This window comes from Taudactylus pleione, unplaced genomic scaffold, assembly GCF_031769625.1.
Source record: "Taudactylus pleione unplaced genomic scaffold, aTauple2 ptg000711l, whole genome shotgun sequence".
Lineage (NCBI taxonomy): Eukaryota > Metazoa > Chordata > Amphibia > Anura > Myobatrachidae > Taudactylus > Taudactylus pleione.
Genome location: NW_028285113.1, coordinates 3,714,205 through 3,727,781, shown reverse-complemented (window position 1 = coordinate 3,727,781; position 13,577 = coordinate 3,714,205). Strand labels below are relative to the sequence as shown.

The window sequence follows — 13,577 nt, the reverse complement described above, 5'->3', positions numbered from 1 at the left end:
GTTCTTGAATCCAATATCTTGATGGCCAAAGGGTTTTCAGAATCTGTGGTGAAAACCATGATACAGGCTCACAAACCAATTACTTCCCAGATTTATCACCAGATTTGGAAGATATATATTTCTTGGTGTGAACAACACAAGTTCAAACCTGAAAAGTTCAGAGTATCTCATCTCTTGTCATTTCTGCAAGAGAGGTTGGTTAAGGGTCTTAAGGTGCGTACACACGGTACGATATCTATGAACGATATAATCGATAACGATGTTGTTCAATGATAAATCGTTCATATAGTTCATTTCTATACAACGAACGACCAATGATGCACGTTCCCACATGGACGATAACAATATCTATGGTCGTCCATACATGCAGGCCAACTTGGATGATTTCATCAAGATTTGCCTGTTCAGAGATGTGGCAGGATGACTTCACTGAAAGATATCTATCATAGATATCTTTCAGTGTGCACACCCAATATTGTTTGTCCTGCACTACTGAAGGTTCAAGGAAAATCGTTCAGCGATATCGTTCACCTAACAGATCGTACCTTGTGTATGCAGCTTGATATTGTCCTGTCAAGGACCAAATTTTGTCCCTATCGATCCTGTTTCAGAGGAAATTGGCCTCCATTCCAGAAGTTCAGACCTTCTTGCAGAGGGTTATTCATATATGTCTCGCTGGTTCCTCCTTGGTGTCACACACTCTCGGGCGAATAGTGGACGCAATCGTATTCAGGGAATTGGCTAGACCTATTCCTGAGGTGCAGAGTCTAATGTGCCGGCAGTATTCACCAGGGACCCTCGCAAGAAGGTATGGACTTGGCTGCGTCCGACAAACAGGTCGCGGCCCTCAGGTTAGGTTTCCCTATACAGGTGCTGGTGTACTAGTTGAAGTCCAAAGAACTTTAGCGTAGTCGACAAGCCGGGTCAGAACCAAACGAGACTGTACCAGGGAGCAGATGTAAACGGGTCACAGGAAATAGCAGAGGTCAGAACCAAACAGATGAGATGGTTCCAGGGAGCAGGGGTAAACGTTTCATGGGGAATAGCTAAGGTCAGAACCAATAATCAGGATATGCACAAGAATGCTGGAGTATGGTAATGGAGCCTATAATCTGGCACTGAAGTGCTCCCAGGAACTTCCTTATATAGGTCAGGGTTCAACCCAGCCCCAATCAGCAACTCCCTAATACTACCTGTCCCTTTAACTCTACTTGCAGTTCAGTGTGCGCGCCCCCAGGGGAGCCGCGCCCGTCTGCACACATTCCACAGTAGGAACCAGCGGCAGCAGACGCCAGGATCTCCCTGCTTGCTGCTCGCCGGAGAACCTGACAGCAGCAAGGGAGGACATCAGCTTTAGCGGGCTCTGGGATCTCCCCGCCCGCTGCCCATCAGGAAGCCAGTGCTGCCGGACCCAGTAAGTGACGACCGGTGTCTGGTGCACTGTGACACTTGGGACTTGAATTTAGTTTTGGAGGCGGTACCGTTTGAGCCTTTGAAATCTGTAGAATTGGGATATCTCACTTTAAAGGTTATTTTCCTTTTGGCCATCTCCTCGGCCAGAAGGAAATCTGAGTTAGTGGCTCTTTCTTGTAAATCTCTGCTTCTCATTTTTCATGAAGATAGGGTAGTGTTACGCACTAACATTCCTTTATTCTGGAAGTGGTATCGGCTTTCCACATTAACCAGGATATTGGCCTTGCAGCTTTTCGCCAGGATTCAGTGACTAGTGAAGCTCCTTCCTGAGCACTGTTGGATGTGGTACGTGCGTTACGCATTTACTTTGGCCGTACGGCATCTTTGAGGTGTTCGGATTCTCTGTTGGTCTTGACTGATGCCCCAAAAAGAGGCTGGCCAGCCTCAAAAGGATCCATGGCTAGATGGGTCACTTCTGCCATTAGGCTGGCATATTTGTCCTCAAATGTGATGGTTCCGGCCTCAATTCGGGCCCACTTGACTCATGCTGTCGAGGCTTCTTGTGCTGTATGGCATGGTGCCTCAGTTGAGTAGCTGTGCAAAGCAGCTACCTGGTCATCCATACACACTTTTACAAAATATTACCACTTCCATATATTTGGTGCGAGGGACGCCAGTATTGGGTCAGTTCTGATGCATGCTTTGGTATATCACAGAAGTAATGGCATCCCCTAGCTGGATGAAAAAGTAAATTTGATTTTTACTGACCATAAAATCTTTTCCTTGGAGTCCATCTGGGAGATGCCGGAATCTCTCTTGTGTTTGGTTTCATACTAGATACCTGTTGGTTTCTGGTTTCTCAGTTCTGGGTCTTTCTCCGGTTTTGTTAAACATAGACTGAGCTTATGGTGGAAGGGGAGGGGTTATATAAGGGGTGGGAGCCAGATTCAATTAGTTAGCGCCTGACGCCACACCTCACTATGCATAACTCAGAAGTAATGGCATCCCGCAAATGGACTCCAAGGGAGAGATTTTACGGTGAGTAAAACAAAATTTTTTTTCTATTTAAATATATATGTATAATACAAATATAATATATATATGACAAATACAACTGCTACCACTCACAGTTAGTCCAACGTTTCGGTTTATTATATAAGGTAGATCTGTGGATGTAGTCAGATTCCTGGCAGACGGGATGCCGACAGTCTAAATACCGGCGTCGGAATCCCGACCGTCGGGATCCAGAAGGTAAGTATCGGGACTTAGAGGAAGGTTTTTGATTTTTAAACAATTTCATTGTTTTATAAATGTATTTTCTTTTTAATATACTAACCGCTACTGGACGTGCAGTGTACAGGTAAGGAAGGGACCCGGACTATCTGGCGAAGTGGTGAGTCTCAGTTTGTCCATTCTACTTTGCAATTTTGTTTCCATTAGTGGAGATATTTGGAGGACAATTCCCAAATCATTGTACAGATTCACGATGGGTTTGATAAAAGAGCTTTGTCTGTGTCACCCTTGGACATTTCAGGTGTAAGCATTGTTTGCATGTATCCTGGCCATTGATTTTTTCTTTTATGTCTGTCTTTTGCTATATGCTTTGGATCTCTGCCCTGCAAGGATATAGGTCTTCTATCAAGTTTTCTACACTGACAAATACAGTATTGCAGTCCCTGAAGCAGAAAAACATCACTAAAGCATTATGGCCCTGCCACACTACTTCGGTACCAGGGGCGTTTCTAGAGAGGAGAGGGCCCGTGTGCAGTCTCCGACACAGGCCCCCTCCTCTCTGCCTGGCGGCCGGCTGCGCACTGAGCTGTGCGTGGCCAGCGCCGGAGTTATAGACTCTGGGCACTAGAGTGTGCCCACAGTCTATAGTGTATGCACCGGTCACCGGGAAAATGGCCACGGTGGTCATTTTCCCTGTACTGCGCATACGCAAACGACAGAAAAAAAATGTCCGCCACGGCCATTTTCCAGTCGTTTTACAGCGCCAGACCCCGCGCTGATGTGGGACTTCAGAGAGGTAAGTAATATTATTGGCGCAAGGTGTGCGGTGCGGGGCCCCCCCTGGACCCAGGGGCCCGTGTTCCCCGCACACCCTACACCCATTATAGATACGCCCCTGTTCAGTACTAACGGTATTCTATGGATGATATTACATTTTGGGCTTGCATCATAAAATGTATAAATAGTAATATTTTATTTATGCAGTATGTATTCATTGGTTTTAACTCTCCATAAACTCAATAAAATCTATCTTGGCACAAATCGAGGCTTCACTACCAGCTAAACATTCTGTCAATGCATCTATTCTAGTTTTGATACTTTCTGTGACACTCTGTCCTTTTAAGCAGGAAATTAAGCCTACCTGTTTTCACAGTCTGCCAGCCTAATGAAAACGGACTGCGGGCTTGTAAATTGTAATAGATGATGGGACTGTGATTGTCAGCACCGGGACTCCAGGACAGAGTGGATGTGCTCTCTGTAATTTCCTCCACGATTACCACCCCTGGGGGCCCAGGCGGACCTGAAAAACAAAAATTGTGTTGGATGTCAGGAACATAGAATATTAAAGATGCAGGGATTTGAAAAATAAATCTAACAACTTTGTCTGTAGTTTTCAATAAAGAAATGTCATAGAAACCCAGTTTGTATTTTTGGATGAGGGGGTTCTCCCTATATTTTTTGTAATACAGTATGCAATATGGAACTAAGGGCCTGATTCAGACCCGCTTGCTAGGAAGCGTTCGCACGCAGACTGCCTATGTTTGCATTGTGCGCATGCGTACGCATCGCAATGCGTGTGCACAAACCAGTGCAACCGATCGAGAAGCGTTCACTCGCTGCGCATAGACTGCCCAACTGAGTGAGTGACAGGAGAAGCCGTTTGTGGGTGGTGACAGGGGTTGGTCTGTGAAAACGGGGGAGTGGAGGTGCGAACGCAGGCATGCCTGAGCATCTCAACGCCGTTTCAGAGGCGTGCATAGTTAAGACGCAGCGTCACCTGGCTGGATTTTACACTGAAGTGCTCGCAGTTCTTGCGGTAGGGTATGATCAACCAAAGCGCTCCGTTCCCTTCTGATGGTTGCATACACTTCCTAGAGATGACGTTTATAAGTGGGCGTCTTCAGACAGGCTGGTGGGCGTCTGCATACACAAGGCGATCGCACACCAAGACATAGTGGGCGTGCTAATGCCTTACTGTGTGATCGCGGATTTGTATACTTCGCTGCGTGCGAACGCATCTAGCTAGCGGGTCTGAATCGAGCACTAAGAACAATCCAAAGTTATTTAACAATAAAAACTGTGATTAGAATTAAATGGATGTTTTGTTGGGATTTGCAGTCTTACCATGGTTATGTGCTTACATAACATTGGGACGAATGTATTGACTATCAGCAATGACAACAAACTTAATGTAGGACAGTTAAGAGCAAGACATTTAATTGTGTTAGGTCAACACAAGTAGTAGAACAACAGAGGGTGTGGCCTCTACAACCGTGTAGTTGAATTACCCCAGTAAGGCTTGAGTGGCATCACCTGGTCTGTAACCAAATTATTCTCTGGGCCATAGTGATGCGCTCTTCTACCCTGGGTCTATACTAAGTATGTGGTTACTTAGACATCTTTTTGTCCCAATACGTAATTCTTCATGCAAGGAGACAGATCACTAAGGTACAAATCTTGTTTAGATCCACTGTTCTGATTTTTATATATTCTCATAGCCGGGGTACACCTAAGATGGGTTTCCTGTTACCAAGTAACCTACCACATTCTAATCACAGCAGTTCTGCGTCTGTGTCTGATAAGCATAAAATATAATACATTGCTGTCAAAGAGTCATTCTTGTGGGAATTAATCTTTTTATGAATTTTGGCTTAAAAAATGGCTCCCACTATTGTTCTAATTTTTGTTTTTCTTTGGCTATAGAGTATTTTACCTAGAGTATTGTTTTCAATTCTTGGCTTTAGTGTTTTTCTGTGGCGTTATTAAAATAAGAAAGTGCACCTCTACAGTTTCTGGGCTGCTGATAGGGTTATGTAACTGTAACACTACTGCAATTGTACATGTATTTTAATTGCATGTGAGAGGAGATTGCTGTTCATTTTGTAGGGTTGTAGTCATTACTTTAATGAGAAGGTCAAGATGGATTTATGTAAAGGAGGATAATATTAATGTGGGTGTGTTACATTAATGTACAACTTACTTTATACCTTATTCTATTTTTTTTAATTACAACTGAATACATTGAATACACTGTTCCGCCCAGCTATTGTGTCACAAATGTTCACACAGAATAAACATTTTATGCAGTGTGTGGGGAGGGTTGGTAGATAGAGGTGTAAAAACAAAACCTGATTTTAGAGTGGTGAAAGGGAACTGACCAGGCCCAACTCCAAAAAGCTTTGTGAATGTTGAACTTTCCAGTACGTGGGCAGCACGAAGGATTAGAAGCTTTTGCCCTGTGTGCAAAATAGTTTGCAATTAAATCCATTGCAGTGCAGCATCATTTGATGAGCTGCAAGTTCCTCTCCCGAAAAAAAGTCATCTAACTCTAAACCAGCCCCTAATCGTACAATGACCTTTTTAATCTACAGTAGTTAAATTGCTTTTCATGCAATCTGAGTTTCATACTGAATTTCCCTTGTACAGTATATATGGTGATAATGAAAAAGAATTAAAGGGCTGATTCCTTTCCCATTTTCTGCGCAACTCTTGACCTTTATAAAAGGTAAATAAGGGGACACTTGGGATGCCTGTGATTAAAGGGTCATATTTGTGGATTTTGCAATTTGACATACACTACTGTTCAAAAGTTTGGGGTCACTTAGAAATGTCCTTATTTTTTAAAGAAAAGCACTGTTTTTTTCAATGAAGATAACATTAATCAGAAATACACTCTATACATTGTTAATGTGCTAAATGACTATACTAGCTGCAAACATCTGTTTTTTAAAGGAATAGCTACATAGGTGTATAGAGGCCCATTTCCAGCAACCATCACTCCAGTGTTCTAATGGTACATTGTGTTTGCTAAGCGCATTAGAAGACTAATGGATGATTTGAAAACCCTTGTACAATTATGTTAGCACAGCTGAAAACGGGTTTGCTCATTAGAGAAGCTATAAAACTGGCCTTCCTTTGAGCTAGTTGAGTATCTGGAGCATCACATTTGTGGGTTTGATTATACTCTCCAAATGGCCAGTAAAAGAGAACTTTCATGTGAAACTCGACAGTCTATTCTTGTTCTTAGAAATGAAGGCTATTCCATGCGAGAAATTGCCAAGAAACTAAACATTTCCTACAACGGTGTGTACTATTCCCTTCAGAGAACAGCACAAACAGGCTCTAACTAGAGTAGAAAGAGAAGTGGGAGGCCCCGGTGCACAACTGTGCAAAAACACAAGTAAATTAGAGTCTCTAGTTTGAGAAATAGATGCCTCACAAATCCTCAACTGGCAGCTTCATTAAATGGTACCCGCAAAACGTCAGTGTCAATGTCTACAGTGAAGTGGCGACTCCGGGATGCTGGCCTTCTAGGCAGAGTGGCAACGAAAAAGCCATATCTGAGACTGGCCAATAAAGGGAACAGATTAATATGGGCAAAAGAACACAGACATTGGATAGAGGAAGATTGGAAAAAAGTGTTATGGACAGACGAATCGAAGTTTGAGGTGTTTGGATCACACAGAACAACATTGGTGAGATGCAGAACAACTGAAAAGATGCTGGAAGAGTGCCTAACGCCATCTGTCAAGCATGGTGGAGGTAATGTGATGGTCTGGGGCTGCTTTGGTGCTGGTAAAGTGGGAGATTTGTACAAGGTAAAAGGGATTTTGAATAAGGAAGGCTATCACTCCATTTTGCAACGCCATGCCATACCCTGTGGACAGCGCTTGATTGGAGCCAATTTCCACCTCCAACAGGATAATGACCCAAAGCACACCTCCAAATTATGCAAGAACTATTTAGGGAAGAAGCAGGCAGCTGGTATTCTGTCTGTAATGAAGTGGCCAGCGCAGTCACCAGATCTCAACCACATTGAGTTGTTGTGGGAGCAGCTTGACCGTATGGTACGCAAGAAGTGCCCATCAAGCCAATCCAACTTGTGGGAGGTGCTTCAGGAAGCGTGGGGTAAAATTTCTTCAGATTACCTCAACAAATTAACAGCTAGAATGCCAAAGGTCTGCAATGCTGTAATTGCTGCAAAAGGAGCATTCTTTGCCGAAAGCAAAGTTTGAAGGACAAAATTATTATTTCAAATAAAAATCATTATTTCTAACCTTGCCAATGTCTTGACTATATGTTCTATTCATTTTGCAACTCATATGATAAATAAAAGTCAGTTTTCATGTAAAACACGAAATTGTCTGGGTGACCCCAAACTTTTGAACAGCAGTGTAAAAATGGTCAATCTGCAGGTAATAAGGACCTCATTCAGAGTCGGTCGAAGCGGCCGCACGGTCGTATGGGAAAAGGGGCCGGATATGCAAATGATTCCCTCGCAAGTTGCGTCCTTAAGTTCGGATCGGTAGCTGGCTGACCAAGGGGAGGAAGCGTCCGGAATTAAAAAAAATACGCCCCCTTCTCGTACGCATTGCACGTCATCTCCGGGCATATAAGGATTAATCGAGACCATCGGGAGCCATCGGAACTGGTCGTAGAGCTTAAGGTTGACCATACCCTCTCTTAAGCTCTACGATCATGTCAGTGTAAAAACCTCCCATGTCACATGTGCAATGATGCTACTTTGTTAATTATGCACTCCCATAAACCGTATGCACTCCAATAAAATGCCGTTCGCATAATTAGGCACGCCTGCGTTTGGATCTCCACTCCCCCGTTTTCAAGCACCTTCCCCTGTTACCACCCACAAACGCCTCAATCTGTCACTCAAACTATCGACCTGGCTGTGTTCAAGGAGAGAGAAATTTCTGATCGTAGCGGCTAGTTTGCACACGCGCATTGCGAACTTTACGCATGCGCAGTATAGCGAACATCAGTGGCGTACGACTGTGCGGCCGCTTCGACCGACTCTGAATGAGGTCCTATATGCCTTGTACTTAGAGTGTCAACAGCAACCTAATGAAAACAGTGACTGATGCTTCAGGTCAGAGTTAAAGATCAAAATTGTCCTGCAAAGTAAGAAAACACCTTTAATATCCATGTAACTCAATAAAACTATCATTAAAACAATCTACATATGTAACAAAATATTTCTGATTCTCTAATTCTCCTGTCAAACAGCTCAAGGCCTCCTTGATTCAGACGTTACCAAGGAGACCTTGCCAGGTAAGCCTAATGCAAGCTGTAAATAAGATGTAACAACGAGCAAAACAAATATATAACACAGTATGGGGAATATTTACTAAAGATCTTTTTTTCCAATTGGTGGCCTTGAGGGCTCAATTTAAAAGGTCAATAGCAATACATGCAAAATGAGGCTTCTATTGACTGTATCACTTTTGCCTTTTAAAATTCAGCCTTGACAGCTTCCAAGATTTGGTGGCTTTGAAAATCTGTTATTTAGTAAATATTAGTAAATATACCTCTATGCACAGTATCAAAGGTTTAAATCTCTAAAAACCTACAAAAATCTGACATTTGACTAATTATTAAAGCTCCCATTCAGGTGAAGGCTGTGGAAGCCTATTAATCATGAATAGCCGCAGTACAAGAGCCATAGCTGTCAGTGTCAGATTAAGACCACATGGTGCTTGGTCTGAAAATTATCAAGAGCCTATTGTGAGAATCGGAGGGGGTGTGACCAGTGGGTGTGGCCATAGTTATGTGGGCATGTGTGACCAGTGGGTGTGACCGTTGTTATGTGGGTGTGTGTACACCCCCTACATCATCAGACCCAATGCCTCCCTCAATATGTAAAGGACAATGGAAATACATTGTTAACAGTTTTATGGCTGACAGTGTGGCCAGCTGGTCATCATCATACTGTCATGATGATAGGCCTATTGTTATGTGGAGGCCTGGGGCTGTAGTCTCACCTGCCCCATTATTAATCTGACCCTGGTAACTGTCCACCAATAGCTATCACAGTCTCAAGATGTCGGATTGCCCACAGGAAGAAAACATGTTTTATTATTAAAATTAAGCATATTTTGGGGCTCGTTTTCTTTTCTAAAATAAATGTCTATTTTTAACTAATCTGGAACTAGAAACCCCGTTCCCAATGGGTATATAGGAGCTGATAAGCCAACTCACACAAGTGACAACTACTGTAACTGTCCTAGGAAGCAGACTTTTTTTAAATATGAATTGCAAGAAAGTAGTTTTTCTAGTCATAGATATATTAAGACAAAACCACTGACAGTTCCTGATTTTACAATGCCTCCAGTGTATACAGTATACAGCATTATGGGTGTCATCTTTATACCAAACCTGGGACTTGCAGTTCCACTGCAGCTGTAGAGTCGCAGGCTGCCTATGGGCCTGATTCAGACTTGGCGCTGTAAAATGACTGGAAAATGGCCGCAGCTGCCATTTTCCAGTCGTTTGCGCATGCACAGTACAGAGAAAATGGCCGCCGCTGCCATTTTCCTGGTGATCTGTGCATACACTATAGACTCCGGGCACACTCTAGTGCCCAGAGTCTATAACTCTGGCGCTGGCCGCGCACAGCTCAGTGCACTGCCGGCCGCCGGACGGAGAGGAGGGGGCCCGTGTCGGAGACTGCACACGGGCCCCCTCCTCTCTAGAAATGCCCCTGGGAGAAGTGTTTCCAAATTGACATCTAAATTGTAGAGTAATAATAAAGCTGTGCAGTATTTGTGGGCTACATGCAAAATCTGCCAGTATTTACCCCACATGTAAAAACATTTATGTATTTACAGTACACCCCTTGCATTGCAATATGGTTTGTTCAGGTTCACAGTTGAGAGAGATATCTCACTCTATTCCCAGCTCTGAATCAGGCCCTATGTCCGCTCTGCTGCAAGTCTTCAGCTGAGTTTTAAAGTTGGAAGTTAACTGACAAATGCGATACATGATGGGGACATGAAATATATTAAATGTTGACAATCAAGTTTCAAAATGCTTGAAATATTTAAAGAAGAGGTTAGAGTACAGGGAAAGTCTTTATGCAGTAAAAGCACTTTGGAAGGCTGAGATGTGGCAATGTATCAAGTTGTAGTCACCAGTGAAGAATTTGTGACAGGCAGCCAGGACCTGCTATGCAGATGTCATCCCTCTTATTCCTATATCATTACATTTTATGCCGGGCAGTAATCATTCATACTGTCAGCTGGATGGTTAGCTTGGAGAATAGTTTCTTCCCAGGGGCTATATTACTCCTCACAATCGCTCTCAAGAAACAGGAAAATAACCAGTTTGGTACAAAAAAAATGAATCTAGAACCTTGTAAATTCACCCAGAAAAGGCATCTCCGAATGTCCACAAATGAATTAAATCACTCGGGGAAACATATTTTTTTATTCAGAATTCACATGACAGGTCCTTCGCTCAGAGAAGGTGCCACCTGCAAAGTAATTGAATAATGCCAGCTGTGAAATGAGACAGGTTGTTTATGTATCTTTATACTCAGATGAGGATTATATTTTGGTAATTTGAAGGCTTCTATGTTCCTGATCATTGTCTGACATTACATGGAGAGGGAAGCTGGGATTCCTGCTCACCCAAGAGCTCTCCCATCTTTGCAGCCTATACTCTCCGAAGTGATGCTGTTTATCATAGAAACAGCGTTTTCCATTAAAAGTGTCACAGCATGACAAATTGGCAGCTTCTGGGCTTTTGTTGGTCTGGAAAATTCAGCGTTTCAATGTCTCTACCTCACATGCATTGAAGGGAAAGGTACAAGGAAAACATCCCAACCCCAGATTGTAGGTCGGGATGCATCAAGCATCGCATTTTGGATGCAACGCATTCCGACACTGATCGCATACATAGCGGTGTTTCTTAACGCTGTATACATTTACTGTACGGTTAAGCAAAGGACAGTTCTCTGGATTAGAGTCCTTTGTGGACTTATGGGTTTATGACTTGGTCCTTCTACACATGCACAGCCATAAGCTGCTGGGGATCTATTGGATCCCTTTGGGGGAAGTTGCTCATAGGCTTATATTAGATGGCATTGCCTATCGGGTTCAAACTCCTTTCCGGAGCTTGGTGCATGTGGGAAATGCGGTCAAACCAATGAAAGTTGCATTTTTGGAGGTTTCACCTAATTTTTGGTGTTGGTGCATCCCACCTTGTGTCACACGTTGACTATGTGAAGGATAATGCTCACATGCCCTGTCTTCTGCAACTCACCATGCAGCCATCTGGTCAGATGGTTTTACTAAATGCTGCTTCATCCCAACAAAGACAAGTTGCTAGCTTATATTGCTTAATACAGTTGGTTTGGGTGTAACTACTGGGTCTAGTGCTGAGGCCTACTGGGCCTACTGCTTAGCCTACTGGGCCTACTGCTAATGAGCTCAGCAGTTGAGTAAATACCAGAGAGGATCCAAAAGTTTCTGAGCCCGGTGTAACAGGTACTGTATATTTGCTGTTCCAGGCCCTGCTACCCATATAGTATATTGTAATGTCCATGGTCAAATCAGGCCAGCAAATCAAGGTACAGTAGTGGAAGTCTCAGAATACCATCCACAAGGTCCAACATTACATTCTACTGAGAGAAGACATTATTGATGTACCCTTCATCCCTGAGCAGGAAGTACAGACTAGTGTGCAGTGGCAGAAAGCAAGAGGAGGCAAGTGTGTGATAGCTGGACCTGTAAGGTAAATGGCTAAATATTCTGCCATTATAAAAAATGCTATTGAGACAATTATTAAACTAAATAAAAACGAAAATATAAAAACAAAGGACCGTCAGTCATCTTATAAAGCAACTTATCCAAAAATTTTGCAAATCTATAGCAAGTCTGTTGGTTAGTGGACAAGTTCTATTTGAGACCATCTGTGTTATGCAAAATGCGTCAGTCAAGTTTCATGATATTCTTAGTGTCCAATATCCAGGACTTGTATTTTAATCACTGCAGCCCCATCATTCCAATGACGCAAATATTTTTTGCAACTTTGAGCCTTATTAGCTCGTCGCTTATATAGATCATCAGTGTATAAACTGTATGTGTGTGAAGATCGCGCTCCAATAACCTAAGGTGCAGCAGACAACTCAAAGCGGCGACACACCAACCGCAAACATCTAGACAATAAACAACAGTGAGTGTTCTGCGCTCTTATGGATTAAGGTGAAGGTAGATACTCAGCATATAAAGTTGGTCCAGCATATAGGTATATACTCAGCATATAAAGTTAGTCCAGATATGAGTTCACCAATATTTCATGCAAATAGTCATAAATGAGATGTTCAGCCTTATATTCTTCATATATTCATCCACATATGTCTCATGATCATGTATTACTTCAAATAGAATCTCTTTTTCCTCCACGATCCATAACCTCAAAAAATGAATAAAGCTCCACATAGTGTATGATCCAATTTCGAAATTTTTTAATGTGGTGTACAGAGTAATACAGTAGTGCAAATGATAAAAATGAATATTAAAAACCACCAATTGGGGTTTGCCCGTACCGGATTTGACCTTTAAGGAAAGGCACCTTAGAAGGTATGGATGTGATGAGCCCAGGTATTCTTGTCTCCTTCCCTTCGGCAGTCCCAATCTCAAATGGTACAAAGAGGTATATTGGCTTGTCCCTTATCACCGCCGCATTTCAACCAATGTGGTCTTTGTCAAGGTGTGACCTTGACAAAGACCACATTGGTTGAAACGCGTTGTCTTCCAATCATATATTAGTCAATAGGGAACTTAAGAAGTGTAAGCCTCCATCTAATCCCACTGATAGAACCTTATAATGCACTGGTCTAGGCATCCCACACACTGTCTTATGATCAGAGAAATAAAGTTCCTTTCAAAAGTACCACTTAACATGCAGTGTAATAGGTTCCTTCAGTTTAGGAAAGCTTTTAATAACATTGAATGTGGTGGGGGAGGCAACTGGATCTCCTAGGCAACAAATAGGTGCCATTTTTAACATTTTCTCAGCAGAGTGGCTACACCACTGCCTGTGACCTGGTAAGTGTCCTCCTGGTCTATAAAAGTAACCTGAACTAAGAGGTCTTGTTATAAAATTTTCAGGGAAAAGTTCTACCAGTGAAGATG

At 42.8% G+C, this 13,577-nt stretch overlaps 1 protein-coding gene across 1 annotated transcript in view; it reads right to left on the bottom strand.

The window, feature by feature from the left end:
• Nucleotides 1-13,577, bottom strand: part of CNTN5 (contactin 5) — a 569,036-nt gene that overhangs the window by 132,785 nt on the left and 422,674 nt on the right. Inside the window, exon 15 of the mRNA XM_088456711.1 lies at nucleotides 3,788-3,946. Coding sequence (XP_088312837.1) covers nucleotides 3,788-3,946 — 159 coding nt within the window. The remainder of the gene's footprint in view (nucleotides 1-3,787; nucleotides 3,947-13,577) is intronic.